At 38.5% G+C, this 27,820-nt stretch overlaps 3 protein-coding genes across 4 annotated transcripts in view; 2 read left to right on the plus strand and 1 right to left on the minus strand.

Annotated features, from left to right (window-relative positions):
• LOC149302895 (ataxin-7-like protein 1) overlaps positions 1-6,603 on the plus strand; it is a 51,610-nt gene extending 45,007 nt beyond the window's left edge. Inside the window, exons 6-12 of one of the 2 annotated variants that reach the window (XM_089482123.1) lie at positions 418-500; positions 650-906; positions 1,431-1,623; positions 2,496-2,617; positions 3,571-4,516; positions 5,868-5,942; positions 6,562-6,603. In XM_089482123.1, coding sequence (XP_089338249.1) covers positions 418-500; positions 650-906; positions 1,431-1,623; positions 2,496-2,617; positions 3,571-4,516; positions 5,868-5,942; positions 6,562-6,603 — 1,718 coding nt within the window. The remainder of the gene's footprint in view (positions 1-417; positions 501-649; positions 907-1,430; positions 1,624-2,495; positions 2,618-3,570; positions 4,517-5,867; positions 5,943-6,561) is intronic. The other variant, XM_089482124.1, reaches the window with a different exon arrangement.
• A 7,835-nt stretch (positions 6,604-14,438) lies between these two features.
• On the plus strand, positions 14,439-17,389 carry LOC149302896 (EF-hand calcium-binding domain-containing protein 10-like). Its single transcript, XM_089482095.1, has 3 exons — positions 14,439-14,541; positions 15,285-15,449; positions 17,304-17,389. Exons 1-3 carry the CDS (start codon positions 14,439-14,441, stop codon positions 17,387-17,389), a joined length of 354 nt encoding a protein of 117 aa, XP_089338221.1.
• A 3,621-nt stretch (positions 17,390-21,010) lies between these two features.
• On the minus strand, positions 21,011-27,134 carry LOC149302897 (RAD50-interacting protein 1-like). The gene is made up of 13 exons (XM_089482096.1): positions 26,913-27,134; positions 26,463-26,704; positions 26,163-26,336; positions 25,927-26,076; positions 25,561-25,717; positions 25,363-25,473; positions 24,533-24,758; positions 24,176-24,313; positions 23,366-23,565; positions 22,924-23,138; positions 22,004-22,184; positions 21,797-21,915; positions 21,011-21,233 (listed from the first exon to the last, which is right to left on the minus strand). Exons 1-13 carry the CDS (start codon positions 27,132-27,134, stop codon positions 21,011-21,013), a joined length of 2,358 nt encoding a protein of 785 aa, XP_089338222.1.
• Positions 27,135-27,820: the final 686 nt, after the last annotated feature.

A 27,820-nucleotide genomic window follows, 5' to 3' on the forward strand; every position in this document is an offset into this window, starting at 1 on the left:
AAGAGCCACGTTGAGAGATTTATTCCCCAGACCTTGTGTATAGGTAATTGAAACCAATGAGATTTAGTATTTACCAAAGTGACCTCCGCTCCCTTCCTTCTGGCCTGAGCAGCCTAAGAATTAGGTACCAAGTTTACTAGAATGGTTCTGCTTTGTTCAGCGTGAAAACATGACTTCATGATCGGATATTTATAAAACTGAATTGTATTTACCTGGTGTTTGTACTCATCTTTGAGTAGGGTAGCTTTTATTGCTGGCAATTTTATTGGTAGTTACACGCAAAGATCCCATCTATTTACTGTGCATGGTCTTTAATAGCTTTGCTTGCGGTTTATTTTTCTGTGTTTGTTCTTGACTTTCAAATTCCAGGGTAAAATTGCTTAAATCTTGCACTTAATGTCTTGTATCATCCAATAGAGAGAGAATTTGACCCAAATAAACACTGCGGCGTATTGGATCCAGAGACGAAGAAACCATGCACAAGATCCCTCACTTGCAAGGTTATTATCTGCATGTGTACAGACACTATTAATAAATCACCATAGCAGGACATTTTTCTTAAAAAAACAAAACAAAGAAATTATTTTTATATAAGAAATATGGAAACAAATATTTTTCGTTGAAAAAATATTTTAAAACTCTTTTCCAGACTCACTCTCTCAACCACCGGCGTGCAGTTCCGGGTCGGAAAAAACAGTTTGACATTCTTCTGGCTGAACATAAAGCTCGATCGAGGGAAAAAGAAGTAACAAAAGACAAAGAGCATCCACAGTCCTCACGAGAAACACACCCAAACCAACCCACACCAGCACAAGACCAGTCATCTGGGCAGCCGGCAAATTCTGTTCAGGAGCCCAAAGTGACATCTCCGGCAAAATCCAGACCTCCAAACTCTGTCCTACCAAGGTGAGCAGCTGTGTGACAGTTCCGCATGTTAACTTTAATAAAGTCTATTTCATGAAGAGACAAGTGTGATTCAAACTAATAGTACTAGGAGAACATACGCACTGGCCCAGTCCTCAATTGGTGCGGTGGGTACCAGTATCTAAGCATTAGTAGCCATAGCAGAGATTTACGACGTCTGCCTTTGTTTTTTGGGTTTTTTTTGTTACCATACTGAACAGTGCCTTGAATGCAATCACGAGAGCAAATGAAAATTGTATTTAATAATGTAAATAAATAATATATATTTACATACGGGGGTTGTTTTTAGCAGTGTCACCGCAGTCTGGTTATGTTTCCTTGCTACTTTCATGCATATGGAAAGTCTCACACGCATCTCGACATAATACAACAAACATCTTTTTAATCAGCTTTCTTAAGGGCCAGTTCTTTTTAACGAAATATGAATTGGCATTTCCCTTGCAATCTGTACCATAGTATGGGAGAGATTTGTTGATTAATTATTTCTATATTTTTTATTTTCTAAGACCATCTCCTGCAAACAGCATAAACAGCACAAATTCATCAAACCACAGTGCTTTTGTGTCCGAGCCCCCGTCTAATCCTGCAGTAGGGGATCTGGCATCTCGGCTCTCCAGCGATGAGGGGGAAATTGAAGGTGTAGAAGAAGCAGAGAAGCTAGACTGTTACTATTCTGGACATCATCCTAAACCACTTGCGGTATGTAAGTCCTGCTGCTTGTCAGGTAACAGGGAATTCTCTATGAAATTTAACAGGAAATGACCCTGGATAAGTAATTTTTCAATATTTTTGAAAATAGTATTAGGCTATTGTGACCAAAACAGCTCTGGTTGATTGTTTTATTAAACCAGTTGTTGACGTTGTGAAAACAAAATTGTCGCATAAACTCTGCTAGTTCTGTAAATTTGAAATTTACAGCATATGTTCATAATCTTTACTTCGCAGTAAGATGTTGTTTGTTGCTTCCATTTTCTACATCCCTGCTTGTCTAGACAACAGATATCGCCTATCAGAAAGCAGATGGGGAACTGAGTGGGGTAATGCAAATAGATTGTCTGCCTATGTCCTGCACTTGGGGATGTAGGGTTATTTTAGTCGTCTTCTTGCAGCAGTTGCTATAGTGACAAGGAAATTCTGCCAAATCAAATAAGAAATAGATATTTTGAGTTCTAAATACAGTTTCCTTCCAGTTTTGTTTATGTAATACGTGCAGTTAATTGTATAAAGGTGTCTTTCCAGTAAAAAAAATAAAATAATAATAATAATAAAAACCTTGATATAGCATGATTTTACTGCACTCTCACAATTAAATCTTACCAACTCTGCGAAGGTTGTATAAAACTGCACATTCTTAAATTTTGTGTGGTTTTCTCAATACAACGTACATTTAAAAAAAAACAAAACAAAAAAAAACCTGTTTACTCTCTTCTAAGTTATGCTGTGTATGCTTTACCCATTTCGCTTCTTTTTCTCGCGTATGAAACCTGCTGATATTGTTCTAGAAGCAGTGCATTAATGCCTAGAGTCATGTGTCCCCTTATTTGTAAGCATTTTCTCTGTTTTATTTACAGTTTTGCTCATTTGGCAGTCGACTGATGGGAAGAGGTTACTATGTTTTTGACAGACGATGGGACCGGTTTCGTTTTGCATTAAATTCTATGGTGGAGAAACACTTGAACTCACAGATGTGGAAGTAAGTACATGCTTAAGTGCTTTGACAGTGTATTTGTATTCTGGTTTAGTTAAAGTTATGTCGATATTTTTGTTTATACTCTGTTATGTGATGTATCAGGAATCAGACCGGATCAAGGACTGGTTCAGGCCTTAGTTACTTCAGGTTTCCATGGATCAAAACTTGCTGGTCCCTCCTTGTCCCCTTAAATGTGATCCCTGAAGAAACAACTGACTGGGGTTTTCCAATCCTAGGTTGAATTGTGATGGATGCTGTGTCTGTCTTTTATACGAACAAAAAAAAAAAGTCTCTAATTGTAGAAAAATATGGTTATCATACTGAACCATCAAGGGCTTACGAATCCTCTGTCACTATAGTGTGTTTATAAACTTATGGGGGCTCCTTATAATATGGATACAAGCTTCTTACATTTGGAGCTACCATGGGCAGACCTCAAATGATACATGTATTTTGTTCTACAAAGTAGATGGGATGTCATGCCACCTTGTTGTTAACAATGGTAAATACAGTAGAGGAAATTAAACATTCATGAGATAAGCATATGGCTATCCTGAATCCTGAATGGACTGGTTAAGACATGAGTCTTTACATCAGAAAACATGGGAAGACTAGATGGGCGGCTGAAAGGTTCCTATCTATTCTATGTTTCAATGCATTTTTCTTCCAGAGGTTTAACGAGTGTGTCGCTTTCCTGGATCCTATGTTTTTCAGCGTACCAGATATTAAAATATGCAATGTAAATATGCTTTGTGTGTATACCATGGAACCCACCCCTTTTTTCCAGTCCTCAGAATTTGCATTTGAGAATAGGTTCCTTCATACTGGTAGAAGCTGGTTGCTTTTTGTAACCTTTGTAAGGGTGGGGTGTGAAGGATAGGTTGTATAGGCTGTTTTTGTGATTGAACTATGCCAAGAGTTGTGAAGCTAATTGTTTCTCTCTCTCGCTCTCTAAGGAAAATTCCACCGGCCGCGGATAGTCCAATGCCATCGCCATCAGCACATACTGGCAGTCCTTTCCCTGCTTCTGTTTTGCAACCATTCAGCAACCCTAATTCAGTCTACATTTCCTCCGCTCCCACAAACTCAAGAAGCAACTCTTCTTACATGGTGACGCCTGGCATATTGTCAAGTACACCATATGTTACATCCTCTGACACGAACTCTGTGGCATCACACTCCACAGCTTTCCCCCATGCTGCTGCCACACTAAATATTATGGATTCTACCTTCAAAGCTCCTTCAGCTGTGTCCCCTGCACCGACCACGACCCCTTCGCCGTCCCATAAGCCATCAAAACCCAAGCCCAGCAAGTCTTCAAAGGCAAAAGACCTGTCTTCAAGAAGTGACGAACCCTCGAGTAACAAAAAGAAAAAGCCTCAGCCTCCACCTTCTTCTTTGTCCTCTTCGTTACCTTTGCAAACTTCCTCCTCGTCTTCGTTTTCAGGGTCCCACAAAAAAAACTGTGTTTTGAACTCTAGTACAACAGCGAACTCCTATCAGGCATCTTCTTCCTATAACAGTGTGTCTGTGCACAGTGCAAACAATGGAACAAGCCCAATTAGTGCCAAACTAGAATCCCCAGGAAGGACTTCTTTATCTGGTAGCTCAACAGACTCCATAAAACACATGAGCATGGTAGTTAGCAGTATTGATTCCAGCCTGTCTGTGTCTTCCCTTGTGCACCACCCAGGGGAGCACACGCTGGCAGCACACAATGCAGTGTCCTCGTTGCCCCTTCCGTTTGACAAATCGGAAGGCAAAAAACGAAAAAACTCTAGTGCGAGCAGCAAGGCCTGCAAAATCACTAAAATGCCTGGTATGAACAGTGTTCACAAAAAGAGCACCACCAACCTTATATCTTCTGTGCCAGAGCCCCCAAATAGCTCCATCCCCAGACCGGTGAGTTATTGAAGTGGTCCGTGACCACTTACCTAGCCCTGTCTCTGCTTTTGTATGGATCTCAAATGCTGTTACTTGTGTTAATTGTATGTGTATGTATGACCTGCAAGTTTTAAGCATATACAATTAGTGAAGCTGGATTATTCAATTTCTTTATGACAAATCAGCATGTCCTGTTGGTGGAACCTGAGGGTTGTGCACATCTTCACAGTAGCTAACTACCAGAAATTAAAATAATACCAAACATATTTATGCTGGGGAAAAAAACCCCTTTAAAATAAACTGAGGTTGTTTTCACGTTGCCTGGACACTGGGCTGCATAGTATTTTGATCATTAGGTTGCACGCGGTGGTGGGTTTTCATGCAAGAAAACCCAGTGTAAAGGACACTTGGCACTAGATGAGGTATGTCTGTCACATGTATCTTGATTTCACATTCCGACTACTGCATTCACAAAAAAGTTATTTTATTTCCAAAACCCAAAAATCTGTGTACATACGTGTACACTTGTCATTTTCATTGTTTTAGTTGCTTCTGTGTCAAATCATTGAGCCCAATCCATCCTGAGCACACGTACAACACGTACAATGTAGACTCAAAATGCTGAGAATAAGTCATGTGAATCTTGCTTTTCTATTGTATTAAAATATGTTCAGCTATATTTAATCCAGGGTGATCTGTCTAGCGCGGCTCCCTAACTAGGGTTCTAACATGAACCTCTATGTATTTTACCCACATCTGGGACTGAAGAAAATATGCCTACTGGCAAGATTACAGAGGGGAAGAAGGGCCTGATCTAAGATTTCAATTTGCAGCAGTAACATGGGCCTCATGGCTCCTTGTTTGACAGTCATTATAATTAATGTACTTAAAAGGTAGAAAAACCTATTGTACATTCTAGCTATAAATAAATTGCTGTTTCATTGGGAGTAACTGCATTATAAAAACACGTTTTCTATCTCCAAGCTCCTGACTGTTTTTATACTAGTAGCAGCTGCATTTCAGATTTGATATAAAACAATCACGCATAGCTGTGTGTTTAAAACTGGGAGGGTATTTTTCGGGGTGCCATAGGGGCAGCTGCCGTGTCTCAGCTTACCAGTTGTGATGTTTGTAGTTAAGAAAAGAAACACGCAAACTACTTAAATGTGTCCATTACACAAATGTTACTCCTGACACCCACTTTAACTTATTATGTCTAATATTTCCTATTTCGATGATCTGAGCAGGTGTGGGTGAGTATAATTATATGTAATGGTAATAATTATGACACAAGGCAACACATTGTCAAGAGAGAGCTCAGGAACGGGTGCTTTGTATAAATACATGTACTTTTATGTCTTTTCAACAGATGGGCAAAAGCAGCAGTGTAGCTTTGTCACAGACTACTGCTTCGAGTACATCCACTCCTGCACATAACAAACAGGTTAGTACCTATATGATAAAGTGGAATTGTGGTGTGGGTGTCACATAGGGTAGTTCTGAATATTTCCAAGGGTTCATAAAATAAAACCTTTGCTGATAAGTCTCCAGCCACATAATCCAATTGTTGGCGCTATAGCTGAACCACAGTTTGTGAGCCACCTGTTGGGAGAACCAGTTGGCTCCGCACTGAGCCATGCTACCAGTTCTTAAATACCGCATTACTGGTTCTCTCAGAGGTAGATGTCATACACATACACATTTTGTTCTTTAAGCAGTACTTTTTGCATATTTGTTACAGGCCTATGAAGTGTGTGTGTGTGTGTGTGTGTGTGTGTGTGTATATATATATGTATATATATATATATATATATATATATATATATATATTAGCTTTTTTATGTTTGTTTTTTTTGTTTGTTTGTTTTGGGTTTTGTAGTTTAGAAAGTTGCAAGGAAATAAGATACTTTATTGAGAGGCTTTAATATAATTTAAGCACTGCTTTTGCTACAAGCGATGCCCTAGCCATAGCCTGGGAAAGTACAATAGTATCCAGAAATGCCTGTGGCATGTGTATTGAGTTTCTTATGCGCATTTACATACCTATTTGTTTTTTCTTTAAGAAGACTACAAACCGCACTGGCAGGATAAGGACGCTTCCGTGACATTGGGAGAGAAAAGCCGATTCCCCATAAATCTCAGCAGTCCTGCCCTGCACAGGGACATTGTCGCCTTTTAGACATGTTAGTCTAAAGTTTACAGAACCAAACTGGGTGTTGTTGCTTTGCCACTTCCGGTTACCATTGGTTGGTGTATTCCTTTTCTTCTGTAGAATACTGTCTTCATAGCCTCAAAGGTGGTGGGAAAATGAAAATCAGAAATGTCAATATGCCTATAAGCCCTTGTTGCAAGTGGAATCTGCTGACTGCGCCAAGGTTGCATCTGCTGTTTTTGTATTTTGCTTTGTTTTATCACCGGTAGGTGCTGAAGCCTCATTTCAGTCACTGTGGATGTTGCTGCGGCAGAAAAATGTAATCACAAAACTTGAGTGACAAAAAACTGAAATAAATTGTGGTTGTTGACTGATGTAAACGTTGCTTACAACTTGTAATACAGTGTTTAAAGTGCAGAACCTAGGAGTGCTACATAGATGCCGTAACAAGGTTTTATGTACAGTTGACTCTTATAATGAATGCCAGTATTCTGCTATTTTCTTTGGAACTGGTGGGACAGAAGCGAACTCTACTAGAATTCCCTTGCTTCGTTGTTTTCTGTAAAACTAAAACGTGCCCCTGGTTTATCGGGCAAGTCCATGTGTTTTTTTCACATTTATGATGTCCGGTCATCTTTAAAAATATATATAGAACAAAGGAAACACAATTAAATACGAGGGCACATGTCCAGTAAGAAAAATGCATGTACCCCATTCTTAACACCATGTTCCACACACTCTAAACAAGCTGTGAACAAAAGTTTGGAAAAGCATTTTTTATTTTATTTTTTGAAGCATGGTTAAGATCACTTCTGCACCGCTCCTCCTAAGAGACTGACAGAATCTGAGCAGAAAAGTGGCATGACACATTTCCCATAAAATAATTGCTGAAAATGTTAGTGTTGATCAAAATTTCCCTAAGCCAACATGATTGCTTAATTTCTAAGGGCCCGAGATTGGCCAACCTGTAGTCCAAAGTCAGAGGAGAAAATGCACTTGTTTTATAAGTACTTCAACTCTGGGGAAACTTGCTATGATCCCATTTGGGGCTCAGATTAGGGAAGGTGAAGAGTGCAGGGAGACTAGTGAATTTTCCAAGTGCTCTCATCTGAGTTACAGGTGACCACCCACAAGATGCACCTGATTCAAACAAATTTTGATCCTGAAGTTCTGGTTTAGTCCGTATATACCTTACCCCCTGCCAAATTTGCTGCCTTTAGTAATGATGAATTAAAAGGTGAAGGAGATTTATTTTTGCCTATATATATCTGCAAATGAGAAGGAGTTTTGTTAGTGTGCAATTATATGCCCTTTATTTAACAAAAAAAACCCTGTTCAAATAATGTATTTCACTAGAAATTACATAGAATTTTTTGTTGATGAAATGGCCACATGGGGAAGAATTGCAATTCATGACACTCTGATTTACTACCCTGTTTCTACTCGAAACCCATTGCCCAAATTTATTTTAATGTTTGCCTGTTTCTAGTTAGATGCATTAGAATGCTCTGGAATTGAAGCTTTTCTCCTTAGGATTGAAGATTCATTCTGGTGCAAACCGGTAAATGCAGAGCAAACACTAGGAACATTCCATTCGTTTCCATGGAGATTGCCTCACATTTATAATTTTGTCCCAGAATTACTTCTTATAGAGGGGCTTATTCATTGAAGGGAGAGTTGTGATTTTAACTCCCTCGCCTCACTGCTCATTACGAAGGGCCAACACTGGCATGTTTCTCCAGCAAGAAGGGCTATGATTGCACTGCATAATGGATCATTTGGTGGTTTGCATTATACAGGGCCAGCCAAGTTCTTCCTGGGGTTGGTCCTTAATAATGGATGGTGACGTCAAAAACTCTCCTCCAAACTCTTCTGTTTTTAATGAATAGACCCCAATAATTGTGCCCCCATGATCCATTTTACCCCTATAAACTCATACAAAGGAAAACTTATCAAAAATATTAGCATAGACTTCTTTTTATGAAAGGCCTCCACTTTGTGGTAACCTCATGCATAAGACATTGATGGGGTGCAACCAGCTTATCTCTGAACTAAACTTACACAAAGCATACACCTTTTTTCAACAGCAAGAGTAAATGCATTGAGACTTAATCTTCCATTGGCTGACAGGCACCTCTAGGAATATTTGACAAATAGCGTGTATACCCTAGTTACTTTTGGGGGCCAAGGTGCATACCTTAGTTATGGTCTGTTGCCTTCTTCTGAAGAGGTTTAAGCTGTTTCTCTGTTTTGGGATTTTTTGTGCAGTGCAGACTAGTAGGAAAAGCAGATGTATTAAGCTCCTTCACGGCCAGTCATTGCTAAGTTAGTGATATAGTAACAAGGGGCAAGTTGTATTTTTCCTTTGTAGTTGTAAAACCTGTTTTGAGGGGTATGACTGCATAAGACCCACCAACCACATTTATTTTTCCATTTCTTTATCTACAGTGTTAAAAGTGCACTTAATATGCAGGCTTATTTTACATCGTGAGCAAAGTAGAACGCGCAGCTCAAACTAAGGCTAACGCTCCTTTTTTTTCTACGCCGCTTCATACAATGCCGAAAACATGCAAAAGCATTGCAAATCACAGCTATGATTGTTCAGGGGAAAATAGCAACACTTTGAGTGACAAATGGGTGAAAAATTGTGTTGTCTGGCACTCAAATGGTTAAAGGCCATTTTGTTTATTGTTAATTTTGTGCTAATTTATGTTTTACTCTTTATTGACCGGAATAGTGTCTGCTACATTAAAAAGGAAACCTAGGCAACTCAAAGCAATGTTTATTATATATATTTTTTTTTATAATTCTCAAATTATGTTGTATATTCAGGCGGAAAATAATCTGTACATATCTTGGTTATTTTTGCACAGTTTTATCTTTTTTTTTTTTATCGAGGATGTTAGAATTTTATGTACATTAATTTCCTTATTTATTTAAAATTGTGTTTTGTTTCTGGCATATTGAAAATGAGGAGTTGAATTGAAAACCCTGCCTCTTCACTTGCTGCTGTACATTCCTTTTTTTATTTTTTTTATTATAAATGCCCTATTCTTCCTAAAAGCTGGAGAGAAAAATGCTCAGAATTTCTATTTCAATATGAGCCTTTATTGCTTAAGAGAGCAAAGAACAGAGGGTTAAACCCCCACCCCCTTGCCCCTAGGCCAGACAGGGTAACTGGAAATATGGCTTGATACTTCCATATGGTACCAATGCCTCAAATACATTTACAGAACTAAGAAGGAATAGCCACTTTGACCTCTGTCGCTGAATACCTAATCTGGAAAACAATATGGTGCCTTGAAGCTGGGTATCGCAGTACACTTGACCTCACTGGGTGTAGGCAGAAAAAGATCAAGTCACAATATCTCATTAAGATATATTTATTTTGTTCTTGGATTCACAAGGTCCTCTTTTGAGGAATGGATCAACATGTCTTCTGACATTTTTGGATGGACCATCAGCCACTGGTATGAATCAAGTGTACAGCTACGCAGCATAATATTAAGCGTTTGATTTGTAAGAGCTGATGATGACTTTGGGGAAAAAAGTTGAGATATTTTACTGTTTGGATACTTGGTATGTAGAGATTGAGTGCTTACTAAGAACCTTTACCTGTATTATTACTGCCAGTGTGACCTGACCACCCAATCCAAAGATGTGTTAACGCTATTATATTATGATTACTAACCAGCCTATCGGTTCTTTTCAAGTATCAATGTATCAGGAGATACATGATATCTTGCGATGTGCAACACCAAACTTACATTTATCGAACAAATGAAACTCGAGCTACTTCCCTGGATTTCAGGAGTCGCAGGTCATTTTCTTGTAAAATTGGGTTTGGTTCTGAGAGCCTGGTTCTGACATAGAAATTCCAGCAATCATTTGTTTTTAAAGGTCTGTGGGTGTCCAGTACAAATCCAGGAGCTTCTTCCTCCGGGGCACTCCTTGTCAGTTCAGTCTGAGGGTTTTAGCATGTATACCCTATATCATCATTATACACAATAGGTCACTGAATTTTTGAACACGGCAAAGTCTTTCTGGCAGCTTATCTCCAAGAAAGTGCCACAGTTGTTTTGCTTAATACCCTTTTAAGCCATTTTGGCTCCTAATTACTTAAGATCCGAAACATAAAGTCTAAAGTCCAATCCCATAGACGTCTCCATGGCAACCTTCCATAAAGGTTTCTGCCATCTCTATTGTGTTAAGCAATTAATCTTCATTCTGCACTTTAATACACTTCTTGAAATAGAGCTAGAAAGCCGAAAATGAAGACTGGAAAATTAGATTGCATTTCACAGTGTTTCACACATTTCCTTTCGTAACAGTAGGCAGAAGGCACTGTAGAGTTAACTCATTCCTGGATGTGTTTTGGGCTCCACTGGCAGTAACTTGGCAAAGGAATAATCAATGTGGCTTCATTGGCCGACTTATCAGCTCTGTAGATCAAAATATAAGGCACAGCAAAATCTTTCCTCTATGCATGTCATCTACCCGATATTAAAATTAAATAGATGCAAAATTGTCTATCTTATAATTATGGTTTTCCCTTTGGCAGTGAAAGGGTTTACAGTATAGCCCTATGCGTTTGCCTTTATAACATGGGATTTTTCCCAGCAATAGAGGCTAACAAATCCTACACGTGGTCACAGGTCTGTTAGCCATAAAAAACGTGAAAAAGAGAATGTTTGCCTTCTTTTGTATGTGTAACCATGTACATAATGCTGATTGATCTTTGTAGGAAAAAGATGTTTATACAGCATATTATATCAGTGAACACTTTAAAAGGATTTTTTTTCTATTTACAACGTTTAGTATGCTGTGTTACCCACAACACTTGAAGATATCTGTGGGTTTAATTAGCTGATAATGCCTAGGTTCTGAAAGAGTTGCACACTTAAATATTTGCACCCGATTTCATGGGCTTTCCTATTACCTATTTAATACAAAACTTTTCCAGATGACTTTTGAAGAAATCATGCCCAAATCCATTTTTTTAGTATTTTGAATCAGTTTATATTTCATAACACTATTTCCATTTTTTTTTTATTTTTTTTTTGTCCTGCACTTTCATGTATTTGCAGTATCCAGTTTAATTCATTCCATAGTTGTAATACTTGTAAGCAGAATGTTAGCGAGGGAAACATGATCTCCCATAGTCGCTCTGATATCACGTCTGATGGAAAATGAGAGGCTGGCAATTTCTCAGGATCCCACAGTTCTGGTGGGGGCCTTAGTTTGGTTCTACACAGACTGCATTGTGAAAACTCACATGCCTTAACCAGCTCAGTGCTTGAGAGGTAACGCTCTCCAACATTGATAGGGTTAAATTTTGCTAAAACTGGATCAAGGAAAAAAGTTCCCCTGATGCACCCGTGTTTTTTAAAAAAAAAAACACCAGTCCCACTAAGCAATGTTTAAAAAAAAATAAAAAGAAAAGAAAACAATTTAGATTATGTCTTAATTAATTTAAAACACATATTCCAGTAAAACAAACGTTTACGTGTTTAGTATTTCATGCTAAACCAATGGAAGAATCAACCTGTTTTATCAGTAGGCGATGTTTTAAGAAAATCAGGGTGAAATCTGTAAGATAAAGAATGAACATATTTAGTTTTAATTTTATTCTACTTGAAGTGTCCTCAATAGTGGGCTGTTGATGTGGAGGCTTTCACACTGATGTATGTCTCAAATATAATAGGAGCAAATGTAATTTGAAATGGACTGTTAAGCTGGGCTGGAGCTGTAATTAAACTAAATTGATACAATGTGCTGGGGTATTTTTTCAGTGGAACAAAACTGTTAAAAATGTCACCCCTTCCAGTATGTTTAAACATGTAAATAGTCAAATTCTATGACATACAGTTTCAAAAAAGTTGTGAAAAAATAAAAGTATGAACAAATGTATCTGATTGATACTGCCATGGTCCTGTGCCTGGCCTGGAGATATTCTCCAGTGAGGGATGTATTGTTAATTGTCTTACATTTATTTTGTTTCTTGATTATTTTATTTTCTTTTTTGTAACATGGCTTTGTAAATAAAATAATTTATATGTTTGTAAGAAAACATTTGTGTTCTCGTATTATTTCTTTTAGATTATAATTATATACTCTGCACTGCTGAATAATCATGTCAGGCCAGGGTTTCAGTTACTTTAAGTAACAAGACAGAAGTACATTTCAACGTAACTTGAGAAAGTTTGACACGGTAGGAAAAATTGGCAGGCGATTGGCTATTTGTTTTCTTTCGATAAACATAATGTACAATACATTAAATTCCATATATACTTGTGTATTTGCACTGTTCCTATGTGTTTGACTACTTGGAATACCAAAACACAGGAGGTTCCTATCCAGCTTGAATTCCGCTTGAAGGAAAACAAAATTTTAATTGGTAAGTCTCACCCAGAGTCTCCTCTATATTTACATACATTAATGTAAATGTCATAGAAAAGAATTTTGTCTATACTACTTTACATAAAAAAAAGACTGACCTTTTTAAAATAGTTTCTATACCATAACCCTATCTTGTTTTCTTAAAATAACATTAACACACCAGGGCCGTGGCGGATTGTTTGTGTTGCTCAGCGCCCCCTCTCGCCTCCCTGCCGCCACCCACCTTGGCACGGCCCTGGTGAGTTTACAATCTATTTGGTGATTAACTGTTTAAATTACTTTAAGCATTGAGCCAGTTGAACTCTCCCACATATAATGCTTTAAGGTTTGGTTTCTCCTCCATTAACCCCTTAATGACAAAGCCCGTACATGTACGGGCTCAAAATGCATTGTTTTCAATGGGTTTAGGGACCGCCCATTGTCCTTAAGGGGTTAAGATTTGGTTTCTCCTCCATTAAGATTTGGTTTCCTGTTTGTAACAGATGCTGAAATTATTGGGACTGCAATTTTGCATTGATTTACTGGGGTTAAATTGCAATATTCTGTAAATTCAACAGTTTCAGATTGACTCAGTTTAATCTATGTATTCGCCAATGTTGTATGTGTGATGAGATTAGTTTGCTGCAGATGTTGTCTGCTTCTCTTGCTTGTATGTTATGTGTTAATTATGTTAATCCTTTCCTGTTTCCTAAATCAACTCCTTTCCCCTGCTAAAGTGGTTATATAAACCATGCCCAATCCCAATAAAGTGTGTTCTCTTCCAACCAGATGATTGTGCCGTGATGAGCGCCACTGTTCTTTGGAGAAACCTTTTTAGTCTGAGAACAGCAGCAGCTACCAACTTGAAGCTGACTTTTCCATGGGGAAGGATGCCCCGCTAGACCCCAAGAGTTATAGATGGGTATTCTTGTATCTGGATACATTGTCAAATACTGGTATAGAAGACCACCCTGTTGTTATGAGCTTACAATCTATTAAACCTTGAGCAGCTTATTTAAAAGTAGAAGTCACAATTTAGTCAGAAGTATGGAAACCTTTACAGCACGGTTACAATGAAGATATAGCTGACGGACACGTGCCATGTATGGGTCGATGCTTCATTTACATAATGTATACATTTAATTAGAAATTAGCATTTAATAGGCTCAACTGGATTGCATTATGTTTCCGTATTGCGAGTTCTCTGCAGGTGACACGACTCTAAACGGCGCAGGAAAACATCCAGGTGTTTCGCAAACATGACCTACACCAATAAAGTTGTAAATACAGTAAAGGAAGTGTCGTTTGAGTTGCCCAGCTAACCGATTGGCTTAGATTGTGAAGACGTCACACGATGGGTGGAGACGTGGCGGTATCTTAGCAACGGAACATACGCTGTTAGGAACCGCGATGGCGGCTGGCAGAGAGCTGGAAGCGAAAGAATATCTTCGTGAAAACAAGATTATGGAGTTAATGAACAACTTGACAAGCCTGCTGCTTTATCACCGGCCCGGTAAACCGTCGTCCGCGAGCATTTCTTTCAATGGGGTTACGTTAATGTGATAAGACATTTCGTGACGGCTGCACAAGAAACACTTCCTTCACCTGCAGTGGATAGTTCATTGATATAAGATACAGTAGCACGTATAATAACCCTAAAGGGTTAACTCAGTCAGATCTCCACTTGAGAAATTGTGATAAACTTGTAATGCAGAGGAGCAATCATGTTAATGCAGGTCATATATTTTCTGGACAGATTGAAGCGGAGCTGTCGTCTTACTCGAGGGATTCTAGTTTATATAGCCAGGGAATAGCCGCAGCCAATCAAATGCATGCTAGTTGAATTTAAGTGTTACGGATGCGTGTGATTGGCTGTTACTAATTGCTTTAATTGGGAGAGCTACAGTGCATCTGCAGGAAGTTTACTTAAGTATGCTTCTCTTACACTTGTTTTATATGATCTATTGCAGTCATGCAAATTACCTCTAATAGCTAGTTGCAATAAACCACAAGAAGTGATAGCCTCTTAGAGATTAGCCATGCAATATCAGTTGTATTTTAACCAGTTTATGTATGTATTTTTATTCAGTTTCATAATCTTCAAAATACCACCTCATATAACAACATACCTTTAATAGTGTGTATATATATATATATGGTACAAGCTGTACAGATACAGAATAATTCGAGATTAGATCTTTGTGTTTTTAGATGGTTTACTGTATGGTTAAACATGTTTTATTTTATTTTTTCTAGAAAGGCCACGAGAATTTCTAATAAATGAGTTGGAAAAGCTGAAACTTGCCAGAATAGCAGATGTGGAATATCCATGCCTTTTTGATGAGTCTAATCTGGATGCTGTGTTCAGGATTCTTGATCCTTCAGGTCAAGGATACATAACAGGGGCACAGTTCATGGAAGGTAAGTAATAATTAGAGGACAGTTCCACTTCAGATATAAAATGTATAGCTACTATTTGATAAAGCCTTTATGTTGTTTTGCTTGATAGTGTACACATATATTTGTTTCATTGCTTGGTATTATGTAAAGTTAGGAAACACTGGTGGCAGTGCCCCCTTATTTTCGAATATTTGGTGTTAGAATTACGTACCATGTGATAATGGTACGCAGTCTTTAAGTTACATGTTAAAGAAAAATTACAGCACCAATGTCAAGTAAATTGCACATTACATACCCCCTCAACATTTCAGGTGTCCATGCAGCGTATGCATTGGAGTCCATTTTGTATGGATAGCAAATTTGTTGGCATGAAAATTGATGTACAGTACTGTGCAAAAGTTTTAGACAGGTGTGAAAAAATGCTGTGAAGTAAGAATATTAAAAAAAAAGTTAATAGTTTCTTTTTATAATTTAAGAAAATGCAAAGTGAGCGAACAGAATAAAAATCAAAATATTTGGTGTGACCACCCATTACCTTCAAAACAGCATAAATTCTTCTAGGTAGACTTGCACACAGTTCTTTAAGAAACTTGGCAAGTAGGTTGTTCCAAACATATTGGAGAAACAACCACAGTTCTTCTGTGGATTTAGACGGCCTCAGTTGCTTCTCTCTCTAATGTTTGATGTTGAGATCAGGCTCTGCGAGGGCCATATTTCCAGGACTCCTTGTTCTTTAAGATGAATATAGTTAATTAATCCATATATTTGGTGCCTTTGCCATTCTGCAGAATTCAGGCCAATCAGATGACTCCCTGATGGTATTACATGATGGATAAGTATCTGCCTGTACTCAGCATTGAGGAGACTATTAATTTTGACTACATCCCCAACTCCATTTGCAATAATGCAGCCCCAAACTCGCAAGGAACCTCCATCATGTGTATGCATGATTAGTCGTTTGGCAGATTCAATCTATCAACAATAAAAGAAAAATGAAAAAATAGTTGCTTGGCCTTGTTTCCACATCTGCGGAATGGCTGCAAATCTTCTAGGAAGATCCCTTCTGACCAGACTACTCTGGGCAGTAGATGGGTGGAGCAGGGTCCCACCGTTTTCTCCCAATGCTAATCTGATGGCAGCGCTTGACTTCTTCCGATTTCGAAAGGAAGTAAGCATGATGTGTCTTTCATCAAATTTTCTTTGCCTGACTACTGTGTCTGCAGTCCTCAACATTGCCAGTTTCTTTGGGCATCTTCAAAAAATCTTGGACAGAACATCTGGAAACATCTGTCTGCTTGAAATTTCTGCCTAGGAGAAACCTTGCTTATGTAGTGTAACTACCCTGTGTCATGTTGCTGTGCTCAGTCTTGCCACGGTGTATGGTTTTTTGACATTAAACAGTCTTAAGCGACTTCCCTTGTTACGGAGTTTGGCCGTTCCTCCAGTTTTATTCCTACTACGCAGCTGTTTATGTTAGATAGTATTGCATATTCAATGATGGCACCTGTTTGGTATAATTGTTTAATCATACTCCTAACTATATACCTACAAAACCCTAGACGGTGCAAGTGTACCTAGAAGAATTGATGCTGTTTTGCAGGAAAAGATTGGTCACATCAAATATTGATTTTATTTAGATTTTTCTTCTGTTCACTCACTTTTATTAAGTAATAAAATAAACATGTCAATTTTTTACAGCATTTTTTCCAGACCTGCCTTAAACCTTTGCACAGTACTGTATATATATATTAATTTTTAAATGCATACTTCTATTAAAGCAGGTAATATAATTATGCTGTCTACATAATTTCTCCGCTTCCATGGAAATAATCAAATGAAAATGTATTAATATCCCTTTTTTGTTGTAACTTCCAGCATCAAAAACTCTTGGGGTAAACAGCAACAACTTTGTTAACCTTCCTGAGAGAATCACACTGGAAGTCTTTAAGTATGAAATGTGAGTACAGCTATCTCTTTAAATAATTTTTCCCCCCAATTATTGAATAATGTTAAATAAATAATGCAGGTATACAAAGTGGTTTTATTTTTCAAGATACCTTTTTCAGTACACATTTTGTCATTGGAACAGTACACATAAACCAAACTCAAACACACTTACCCTACACTGCCCCAATGACCTACCTGAGCCACACTGATGGAAATTCAAACATGCCTACCACTCACAGCAAAACTAAGAGCATATATACTTTTATATTGTAGCTCAAAACATTTTTCAAATACGTGATGCCATTGTTACTTTAAAAAAATTTTTTTAGATGTGAATGGCTCAGAAAGTGTATTGCTCAATATATGACCCAAAACATGGTGGGCTTGCATACACAGAGCAAATTTAGAAACAGATTGCTTACATTCACTTTATCTATTATAAGACTGCAGGTTGCTTGCCTCCATCCTGTAGCTTTGATATTCACCCTACTTCCTAGTCTCCTTGGTTTTGTGTAAGACATGGGATGATGAAAACATTAACTGGTACACATCATTCAGTGCCAACTGTAGAATTGTCATATACCATTTTCTTTATTTTGTATACCGTATTTGCTCGATTATAAGACGACCCTGATTATAAGACGACCCCCCAAAATCTGAATATTAACTTAGGAAAAAAGAAAAAGCCTGAATATAAGACGACCCTAAAGGAAAAAAGTTTTACCAGTAAATGTTAATTCATGTAAACTATTTTTTTTAATAAAAGCTATGATTGAGAAAAATATTTTTTTTGTTTTTATTTCTTGTATTTTCCAGCCTGTCCCCCAGTTACGCACATCTGCCCCCAGGCTTGCCACACCAATATGGCACTGTGGCCCATGATATGCCTTTTAACCCTCTATATGCCACTGTGCCCCATGGTATGCCTTTTGACCCCCTATATGCCACTCTGCCTCCAGAAATGCCTTATACCCCTATATCCCATTCTGGCATTTAGGGGGTTAAAATGCATATTATGGGGCAGAGTGGCATATAGGGAGGTATAAGGCATTTCAGGAGGCAGAGTGGCATTAAGGGAGTTAAAAGGCATTGTATAGAGCACTCTGCCTCCAGAAATGCCTTATACCCCTATATGCCACTCTGGCATTTAGGGGGTTAAAAGGCATATTATGGGGCAGAGTGGCATATAGGGAGGTATAAGGCATTTCAGGAGGCAGAGTGCTCTATTAAATGCCCCCTTAACGCCACTCCAGAAATGCCCTATGCCCCCATTTAACACACACACACACACACACACACACACACACACACACACACACACACACACACACACACACACACACACACACACACACACACACACACACACACACACACACACACACACACACACACACACACACACACACACACACACACACACACACACACACACACACACACCCTATACCCCCATTTAACTAACACACACACACACACACTCTCTCCCCCCCCTCCCCTCTCAGCCCTCTCTTACCGGTGCTTCCAGCCGGGGCAGCGGGTTGACGTCGCCTTCTGCTGCAGCCGGAAGGAGGTGGAGTTGGCAGCGGGGGTTTGTATGCGTCCGTCGCGTATACTTTCCCCGGCTGTCAGAGATCAGAGATCTCTGACAGTCGGGGAAGGTCTACGCGACGGACGCAGACAACCCCCGCTGCTAGCCACACCTCCTTCCGGCTGCAGCGGACGTTGTCTACGCGGATCGCGTAGACGTCAACCCGCTGCCCCGGCAATACAGCAGGAAGCACCGGTAAGTGTGTATGATATGGGGGGGGGGGGGGTGAGACAGGAGGATCCAGGTCCCCTGCAGCGGTGCGGGGGATCTGGATCTTAGTCTCCTAATCAGACTCTATTTGAGGTCTGATTAGAAGACGACCCCGATTAGAAGACGAGGGGTATTTTTCAGAGCATTTGCTCTGAAAAAAACCTCGTCTTATAATCGAGCAAATACGGTATATTCACATATATTTAAAGAAACTTTATGGCCTGTCAACTTTATACACAACCCAGTTTCCTTTAACATTTTTTTCTCCAACAGGAGGACTCAGCTGAAGAAAGCTTGTGGGACATTCAGAACCTAACAAACCATAAGCATACATTTATTTACCTCTGGACCTTTCCCTTTGTTTTGTGGATCATATAATAAACAATACACTTTATCATATAATGGTCTACTATACCTCTCTGCAATACCGTTATTTGCACAAATCTAGATTCTCTTATGTCGAGTGATAAGGTATAGGGGTGGTGTTTCTCATTCTCAAGTGCAATCTATGGTTCTCAAAGTGGATTCAGTTTCAGTGTAAATGATTTCTGTATGCATTCCCACATTCTGTTTACGGCTTCAAATGACCGGCAATGGCAAATTTTCAGTTACCACAGGAGCGTTGTTTTTCAGACTGATGGGTGATAACCAGGGGCATATGTGTCAGAGCTGTCCATGTTTTAGCCTCTGCTGTGTTCTTACAGTACCCACTGTGCCTGAAAACCGGTCCCTCTATTAACCCCCTCATTTAAGGGGGAGACAAGCACCCTAACCAAAGCCTTTAAGTCACAAACAAGTTAATAGTCAACAGAAAAACAGTCAATACTTATTGTTAGGAATACCCTATTCTGATGTCCACGTCTTAGACAGTTAGACGCAAGTACATCTATTTTACTTTCTCTGTTTCTCTCATACTTATGTTAAGAATAACTAGAAGACACGATGGTACTTTTACAACGTTAACAGAATGCGATTCCTCAAATTATGAAAAACGCACAGAAAAACACAGGAAATACAATTCGGCTAAAATGCAGATTAATCTCTCCGTTATAAAGATGGACTGGAAAAAATATGTAGTTTTCACTACCATTGCTTTTTATACACAATTACATATTTTTAATAAAGCATTAGGTATTTTAGTAATACATAGACAATGCTTTATCTTAGATCATTAATATTACTTACCTATTTAACACAAGTACTCCTACAAACCCCTAGTTTACTGGGCACACCAAGTACCCCATTACACACCTATACCACGGAAAGTGGGAGTTCACCTATAAATACATGGTTTACAAGATATTAGTATACCATTATCCTAGAAGTAGGCTTCCTGTTAGTTGTAAAAGTATGTGTATAACTGCTGTCAATGATCTACCTGTCTATGTAGACTTGCTTTTTGTTATGGAGAAGCATATGTACCTTCTTTATCAATAATTTGTTGGATATCAATATTCACAATTCTCTTATTGTTGAGATGTTCAACTAGATAGCTAGTGACATTTATCTAGCATTTAAAAGACCAAAGTATTATACAATGTGTTGGTAGTCGTGCAAAAGCTCAATGAACCACTTATAGGTCAAAGAGTTGTTGTAATGCAAGAAACTCCACCACATACAAATGTTGTTTAACACTCATGTGTATACAGACATAGGATAAAGAGTGCATATAACATATACACATTTTAGGATGAACTACTATAGGAAGAACCAAAATCTGGTACTCCTCGTCCTGTGCATCTGACGGAGTCTGAGATTCAGGGTATAATGGTGATATTCCTAAACTTACAAGCACACAGTCATATCAGTGTTGCGATACCATTAAAATAAAGTGTTACTTTCCCGTGTTGGGCCAGTTGGTCCGTAAATTGAAAAGGATTTCCACATCTTGTGGAGCCAGTTTATAGATGCCGAGTTCATTTAACGCTGCTGTGGCTGAAGGTAGCTTATTGCTTGAACTGGCTGAGTCCACACTCTCTGATGCAGACTGTAGCACATCCTTCAGCAGCAGGGCAGGACCCACATTCAGATTCAGGATAATGCAGGCTTCTTTCACACTGTAGAACAAAATCAGACACACTGAAATCTGCACCCATCTTGGGCTTTATTTGCCAAACACTGAGTGTGCAAGTGTGTTTGCACATTTTAACCAAAAACACTCCCTCACATCACATTTCTCATGCAAGATGAGCTGAACAATATATAATGTATAATGCATTGATGAATAAGCAGCTCTCTCTTAGACCTACTTGCAGGCAAAGTTCATTGGAATTGGGTTTAGTGAATACTCAGTCTGTGTTATGATTACATGTAAGGTCGAATTATTGTGTGAAACGGACTTGTTGCTCAATCTGACAACTGGCAATGCAAAACCAGAGAGAGTTCCCAGATACTTTCAGATTCAACATAATACATAGGAAAGAAGTTCTGTAGAAGATCAACTTAGCTATGAAGGAAAAAGCAAAGTTGAATGTTGAATATCTAAATATGCTGTATACACATATAATCACACAGCAAACAGACGCCTCTATGCTGCACTAAACTGGGTTTTTAAAGAGACCTCATCCCAAAGCAGAATGTGTCTTGGTTTAAGAATTAAAACCAAGTAAGAATGACTTACTGTTTAAAATAGTTTTCAGGTCTTTTGCAGTAGTGTGAGAATAAAGGGAAGAGATTGCGTGACATATCAAACTGCAGCTGAGCTGCTCCCCCTTCATTGAAATGATTCGCCAAGATGACCTGTGAAAAGTAAAAAACAAATCTTCATTAAGTGGCTTCAGCCACACAAACCGCAGGCACACTGTAATCTAATATCCATCCTACTTACATCCTGATAAATGAACATATCAAGCTTCTCTGCTAGCATCTGCCAGACAGTTTTAAAAAGCGTATGACAGAGCTGCTGCTCCAGCTGAAGCAGACGGTCCCTGAGAGCCAGAAGCATTGGGCAGGCTGTGCTGGACAAGGACATCACAGCTTGTTCTGACTGTGACGGCAGTGACAGCCACCTATTGTATATAAAACATTTTTTTTTTTTTTTAAACAGCAACAATTTCGAAAAGGGAAAAGCAATAAGGGAGATCATACTCATTACATAGTAAATACAACAAAATAACAGAAAAACAAAACCTAAATTAAAAAGACAACTTGTTATATGCCATATATAAAAATATTTAGATATGATCTGCAGAATGTTACAGTAAGAAGTCAAAGCAAATCTGTTAAATTATTTCCTTAAATAAATAACTAAAATATGAATCAAACGCTTAGTAAACTGGCGTTGCTATGACAAAAGAGATGCAAGCCACATTTCCTTGTAAATCCCCAATGTAACAAAGGGGGGTGCTTGACAAAAATAATTATCACAGGTTAAATCACATCTTAGATCATGTGTAACATTGACAACCCAACACAGACGACTACTCGTTGTACAGACTATGTTTCACATATGAAAGAAACTATATATGCTTAACTATGGACTGAAAGTTGGCACTTAATAGTCAGCAGTCCATTCGGTACAACCCAGTATTAAGCAATGTTCAAGTTCAATTGTCAGTTATGCCAAACTCCCTATATCTAACTGTACAGTACTCCAAATAAACATATATTTAGTATAAATTACAGACATACATTACAATAAGCATTATACACTGCATCAGTTTCTCAGTTTCCCACAAAAACCTTTCAGATCCATATAAAATTTGTAGCAGATTAGGAAGTGGAATGTCAGTATTTTAAGACATTTACCTTTCTTTTTTGTACATTCTTGCAGCCTCTTTGACTTCCTTAAAAACATTTTCTACCTGGCGAGACAGCATGTCATTTTTCAGCCGTTCCAGAAGATTAATCATGTCATCAAACACGGAGATTTCCATGGACGCCAGCTGACCGAGCTGTAGCTTGCTGCTGGAAGTAAGATCCGAGCAAATCTCCAGTGCAGCCTGCTGAAGCTGGAGGAAAAACTATACAAAGACAATATAAATCACATTAAAAAACATTGTGATTATTTTACACCACACTGATACTTTAACACATTAGCAAGCAATTAAAACTCTTTTGATGAACAATGAGCTAACCATCATCATGAAAACCCTGGACTTCAACACTCCTGATCTGCACCATAACTATACCCAAGATTGTTAATTCATTATATTATATACATTGAAGAAGAACCTATCAAGCTACTTACAACATTGTCCGCCCAGTCCCCCAACACAGAAGCAACATAGTTGACAGCATTGAGAATAGCGCAGTATCGAAACCCTAGGGGAGCTCTGCTCTCTTCCTTCATCACTTGTGTTAGCCGGATCCTGAAGTCATCAACTAGGTCTTTCTGCAACTCCAGGAACTTCAGCTTCCGTGATGCTGTGGGAAGGTTCTTGTACCTGTCTGGCATGTCAATCAGAAAACCAGTGCTGAAATAATTTTACAGACGTGACCAACATTCTGCATAGTCAACATATGTATTCATATAGAAGACATGATATGTTTGCAGTGCATTAATCCTTTGCAATCACTAATGTAGCGCAGCTGTGCTTAGACTAAGAAGAAACTTATCTCATGCTCCACATACTGATACTCATGTTCAGGTACTAGTTGTTACGATTTCCCAGAAATGCTGGATTTAAAGACGTTCTCACATCCCACATACAGATTTTGGATAGCATAGCTGGTGAATTTGTCACAAATGGAACCGCTCGTCAATCCACATGTGGTCACCAAGAACCTACTGCGGTACAGTTTTGGCGGACTATCTAAACCTATATTAATCTAAACATGCTCAGTTGACTAAGTGCTCCCTATTTATGAAAACACAAGAGGAAGAGCCAGAGAGAAAGTTCAAGTTATAAAAAACATTGTGGTAGAATGTTTGTAAACTACTACAATAACAGAGCTGTACTATAAATGCCACACATGCTCACCATCTCTTAATATTTAAAAAAGTTAGAAATATACAGAATCAACACCTACACTATAACATCTATGTATTGCTGGTTACCTGTGATAACAAGCAGAAGAGTCATAAATGTCTCTGCACAATCCGGAACCTTCATTTCATCCACATCAGAAATATCTTTGTACTGTGATGTCCAGGCAGCCTCTGAGGACAACATGAAGTCCATCTTTTCCAAAGCCACTGAGAATTCAAACCAATAAGACAGGACTTTCACCAGTAATCATGGTAAAAACATAATGCTTGGTAATGAACATGTGTTTAAAAGTATGCTTATTACACAATACATATATAATCAGTTGTAGTGTATGTAGCATATGAATATTAACAATTAAACAACATGCAGGGAGGTGACTTTGTAAAAACACAGGCCAGAGGGATAAAAAACCTTCACTCGCTTACATTTTCTTTCCACGGTTAACCACCGTTGGAAGGCAGTTTCCTCTGACAAAATGTGCATGCAGTTTGGGAGGGTGGCAGGGTACCCATGTGTGCTCTGGAGCTCTCTATGAAACAGAAGAACCTCATCCACAAGGTGGCAAAACATGATGTCATCATATAGCAGACAAGGGATGTCTACAGACAGCTTCTCCAGCACCAGCATGACCAGGCCCCGAGTGAACTCCAGCTGGAAGAAAGACATCAAGAAAAATGCATATTAAGATGGCATGCAAAGACCAATATTCTGGCAATTTAATGGGCTTACTTTAACAATTACTCTTGGTGACACTTGTATGGGTTTTGGGCATACTGCAATATTCTGTCAAAATGTGGAGTGCTAAGCGTTTGCTGAAGGGCTAAACTCTGATGGGTGCCATAGTAGGGGCTCCACTCTTTCTCCAGTACAATATACTTTCCAAAGTATTTGGGCATACTGCAGTGAATAGTAACTGACTAGCAATATGTTGACCTTCTGAACCAACCAATCATATTAAAGAAGGTCTGGCACCTGGACACTGTAAAACGTTATCATGTGAACCTATAGGCTAATCTAGTTAAAAAGTACAAACAGCCTATAAAAGCTAAATGTGAAAGGTAGTGCTTTGGATGCATGTTCCTCATAGTGTTGTATTCAAATACTATGAAGATGACCTGTTATAGTATGTAAACAAATAATTCTACCTATGATAAATACTTCCTTGGTTAGGTAACAATGGCCATTTGGGATACGTGACAAACAAAACCTCTTGAGTTGTACTTTGTTGCAACAGTGGCTGAGAAACACTGCTTACCTTTGCATTAACAGAGGAACCGGTCTTGTTTAGTATGGGCTGAATCCTCTCATGAATGAACTTTGTGTGGTTCCCAATCCACATCAGCACTTGCGTAAGGTACCATTCCGGCTAAGGCAAAAAAAGAAGGAAACACTCTAAGCTTTAGTTACACAAAGGGATAAAGGAAAGCTGCTAGAGAAGCTGTTAGGTCCTCACCTTGCTTAATGCATTTGTTTGTCGGTTGCCTGAGAAATGGTACCGAAACCTCTTCTGAAGGGGAAAAAGCATGATCTGTATGGGAAGTATGATTGGTGGGGACATTGGGAGGGAATATTTCTCTGGCATCTGCTTAGGTTTAGAGATTAATTCATCGCTAGTTGTGAATTTTAAGGAAGACATGCAAAATTTGAACAGTAGACATTATTTAGTTTAATGTAAAATCTAATACATCTTATGCATACATTTTCACTTAGATGTTTTATGTCATGCTTATTATTATTTAATTACTCAAACTAAGAAAAAGTCATTTTCCAATAGGCAAGCATTTTGATAGCAAACCTCCAAAATGATTTGGAAGGATACGAAGTTTGAAGTTTTAGCAGCTGAGAGAATAGTGTCTCCAGGTTACCAAAGACTTCTCCTAAACTGGCCGAGGAAGACGATGCAGTGGAAGGAGACTGGAGAGGACCAACAAAAGGCCAGTGTAGAAGGTTTAATACTTCTTCAAAATCACTGTGAAAGGGATAATCCAAGAGTGTATTCAATAAAGTGCTCGATGACGTTACTGCACCATGTAAGGCCTTATATTATTTCCTTACCTTGTTAATTTATCCTTAAGAATTTTATGCCAAAACTGAACCGTGGACCTTAAAAAATTCAGTAAATTGGTACAAGATGATTCCTGAAGCTTAATAGCCAATTCTGCCATAGAAACCAAGGTGCTGGCAGCTTCTGCTACATCGTTAGTCATGAGATGCTGTTGGATGTTATCACTGGGAAAAAATACATTTGTAAATTCAAATGTGCCATATGTGAATGACCTTGTAAAATAAAGCATAAACTCAGTTTAGCATTGCAGCATCTGCACAGCAATGACCAATACTGGAAGGGATTTTTACCTAAGATCTTCAATCTGCGAGATCCATTTAAGGTATGATAGATGTCTCTCCACTTCTTCTATCTGGTCTGTCAGCATGCCAAGATCCTCCATCCATGGGGCAGCTTCCACAAGATGCTTGCTAATCGATTCAGACACTGAGGCCTCTTTTTCTAGAAGATGTCCAAGGGCTTCTTTGGTATCTTCTGCATTTTTTAGAGCAGCCTGGATTCGTTTAGGTGCTTCTGATGAAACAGTTAGAACCTACAGAAAAAAAGCTTGTAAACATGTATCCAGTTATTTGAGTGATGTTTCGCATGCACACTATGACTTCCGGGCAAAATAATAACAGACTTACGTGGAAATGGGAATCCAACACAAAAAGCATTTGCAACATAACTGGTTTACAAAGCTGATGGAAGATGACACATTACAAATCAGCATAATTTTTACATCTCTCATCCTGACCAACCTGTTCTTCTAGTTGTCTCTTTTCATGTGCAATGGTCTCAATAAGACTGGATAATTTTTTCAAAGACTTCAAATCACTTCCAATCTCTTTTTCAATAAGCTCGGTGACATAAAATGGAATATCGCAGGTATCTGGATCGGATTCCTCAAAGGTCTCACTTGACTTCGTCTGGGCAGGGCTGTTTGAATTGTCTAGCTCTTTTCCATTGTCCTTTGAAGCCATATTTCACCTGTAAAGCAGAGGAAAACAATGCCATGTATTTAGAACTCTTTAGGAACATAGTAATGCCTCAATACATATCTATTATTGCTATAAAAATTGGTGTGTGTGTATATGTTATATGTAGATATGCTTGTCCTGAGGAAAGTCCATGAGGTGTACTGAAACGTTGACATCTTGGCATCTTGCAAATAAAAATGAAGCATTATTGAAGACCGTGAGTGCTGGCTTCACTACTTTTAGATTATTGTTACTGTGCTATCAGCCAAGCACCGGGCACCATGTTTTTTTGAACTAGGAATCTAGTATTTGTCACCTTATTTATGTTTAGGTAGGAGCGCAGGGGTATTTGTTTATATATATATATATATATATATATATATAATTTTTCATTAACCAAAAGGTTAACATTTTTAACATATTTCAGAAAAACTGTAGCACCTTGAATCATTAAGCAGTGTTACAAAGAGGCAGCTTTACAAAAAGTCTCTAGAATAAAAAAGGTAGCCTGGTTTGGGTTATTTACTGCCTGCTGCACACTAGCTATATGTAATATTCGTTAATATTTAGAAAAAAAATATTTTCCCATTCCTTTTAGCATTTACAGCACTAATTCTGCTTATAGCCCAACATGTTTTGACAATGCCGGGTGATAGGAGCACTCTAGCCTTGGGTGTTGCAAGTTTTTG

This window comes from Sceloporus occidentalis, unplaced genomic scaffold, assembly GCF_023333645.1.
Source record: "Sceloporus occidentalis isolate IW3139 unplaced genomic scaffold, rSceOcc1.0.p SCAF_17, whole genome shotgun sequence".
Classification (NCBI taxonomy): Eukaryota; Metazoa; Chordata; class Lepidosauria; order Squamata; family Phrynosomatidae; genus Sceloporus; species Sceloporus occidentalis.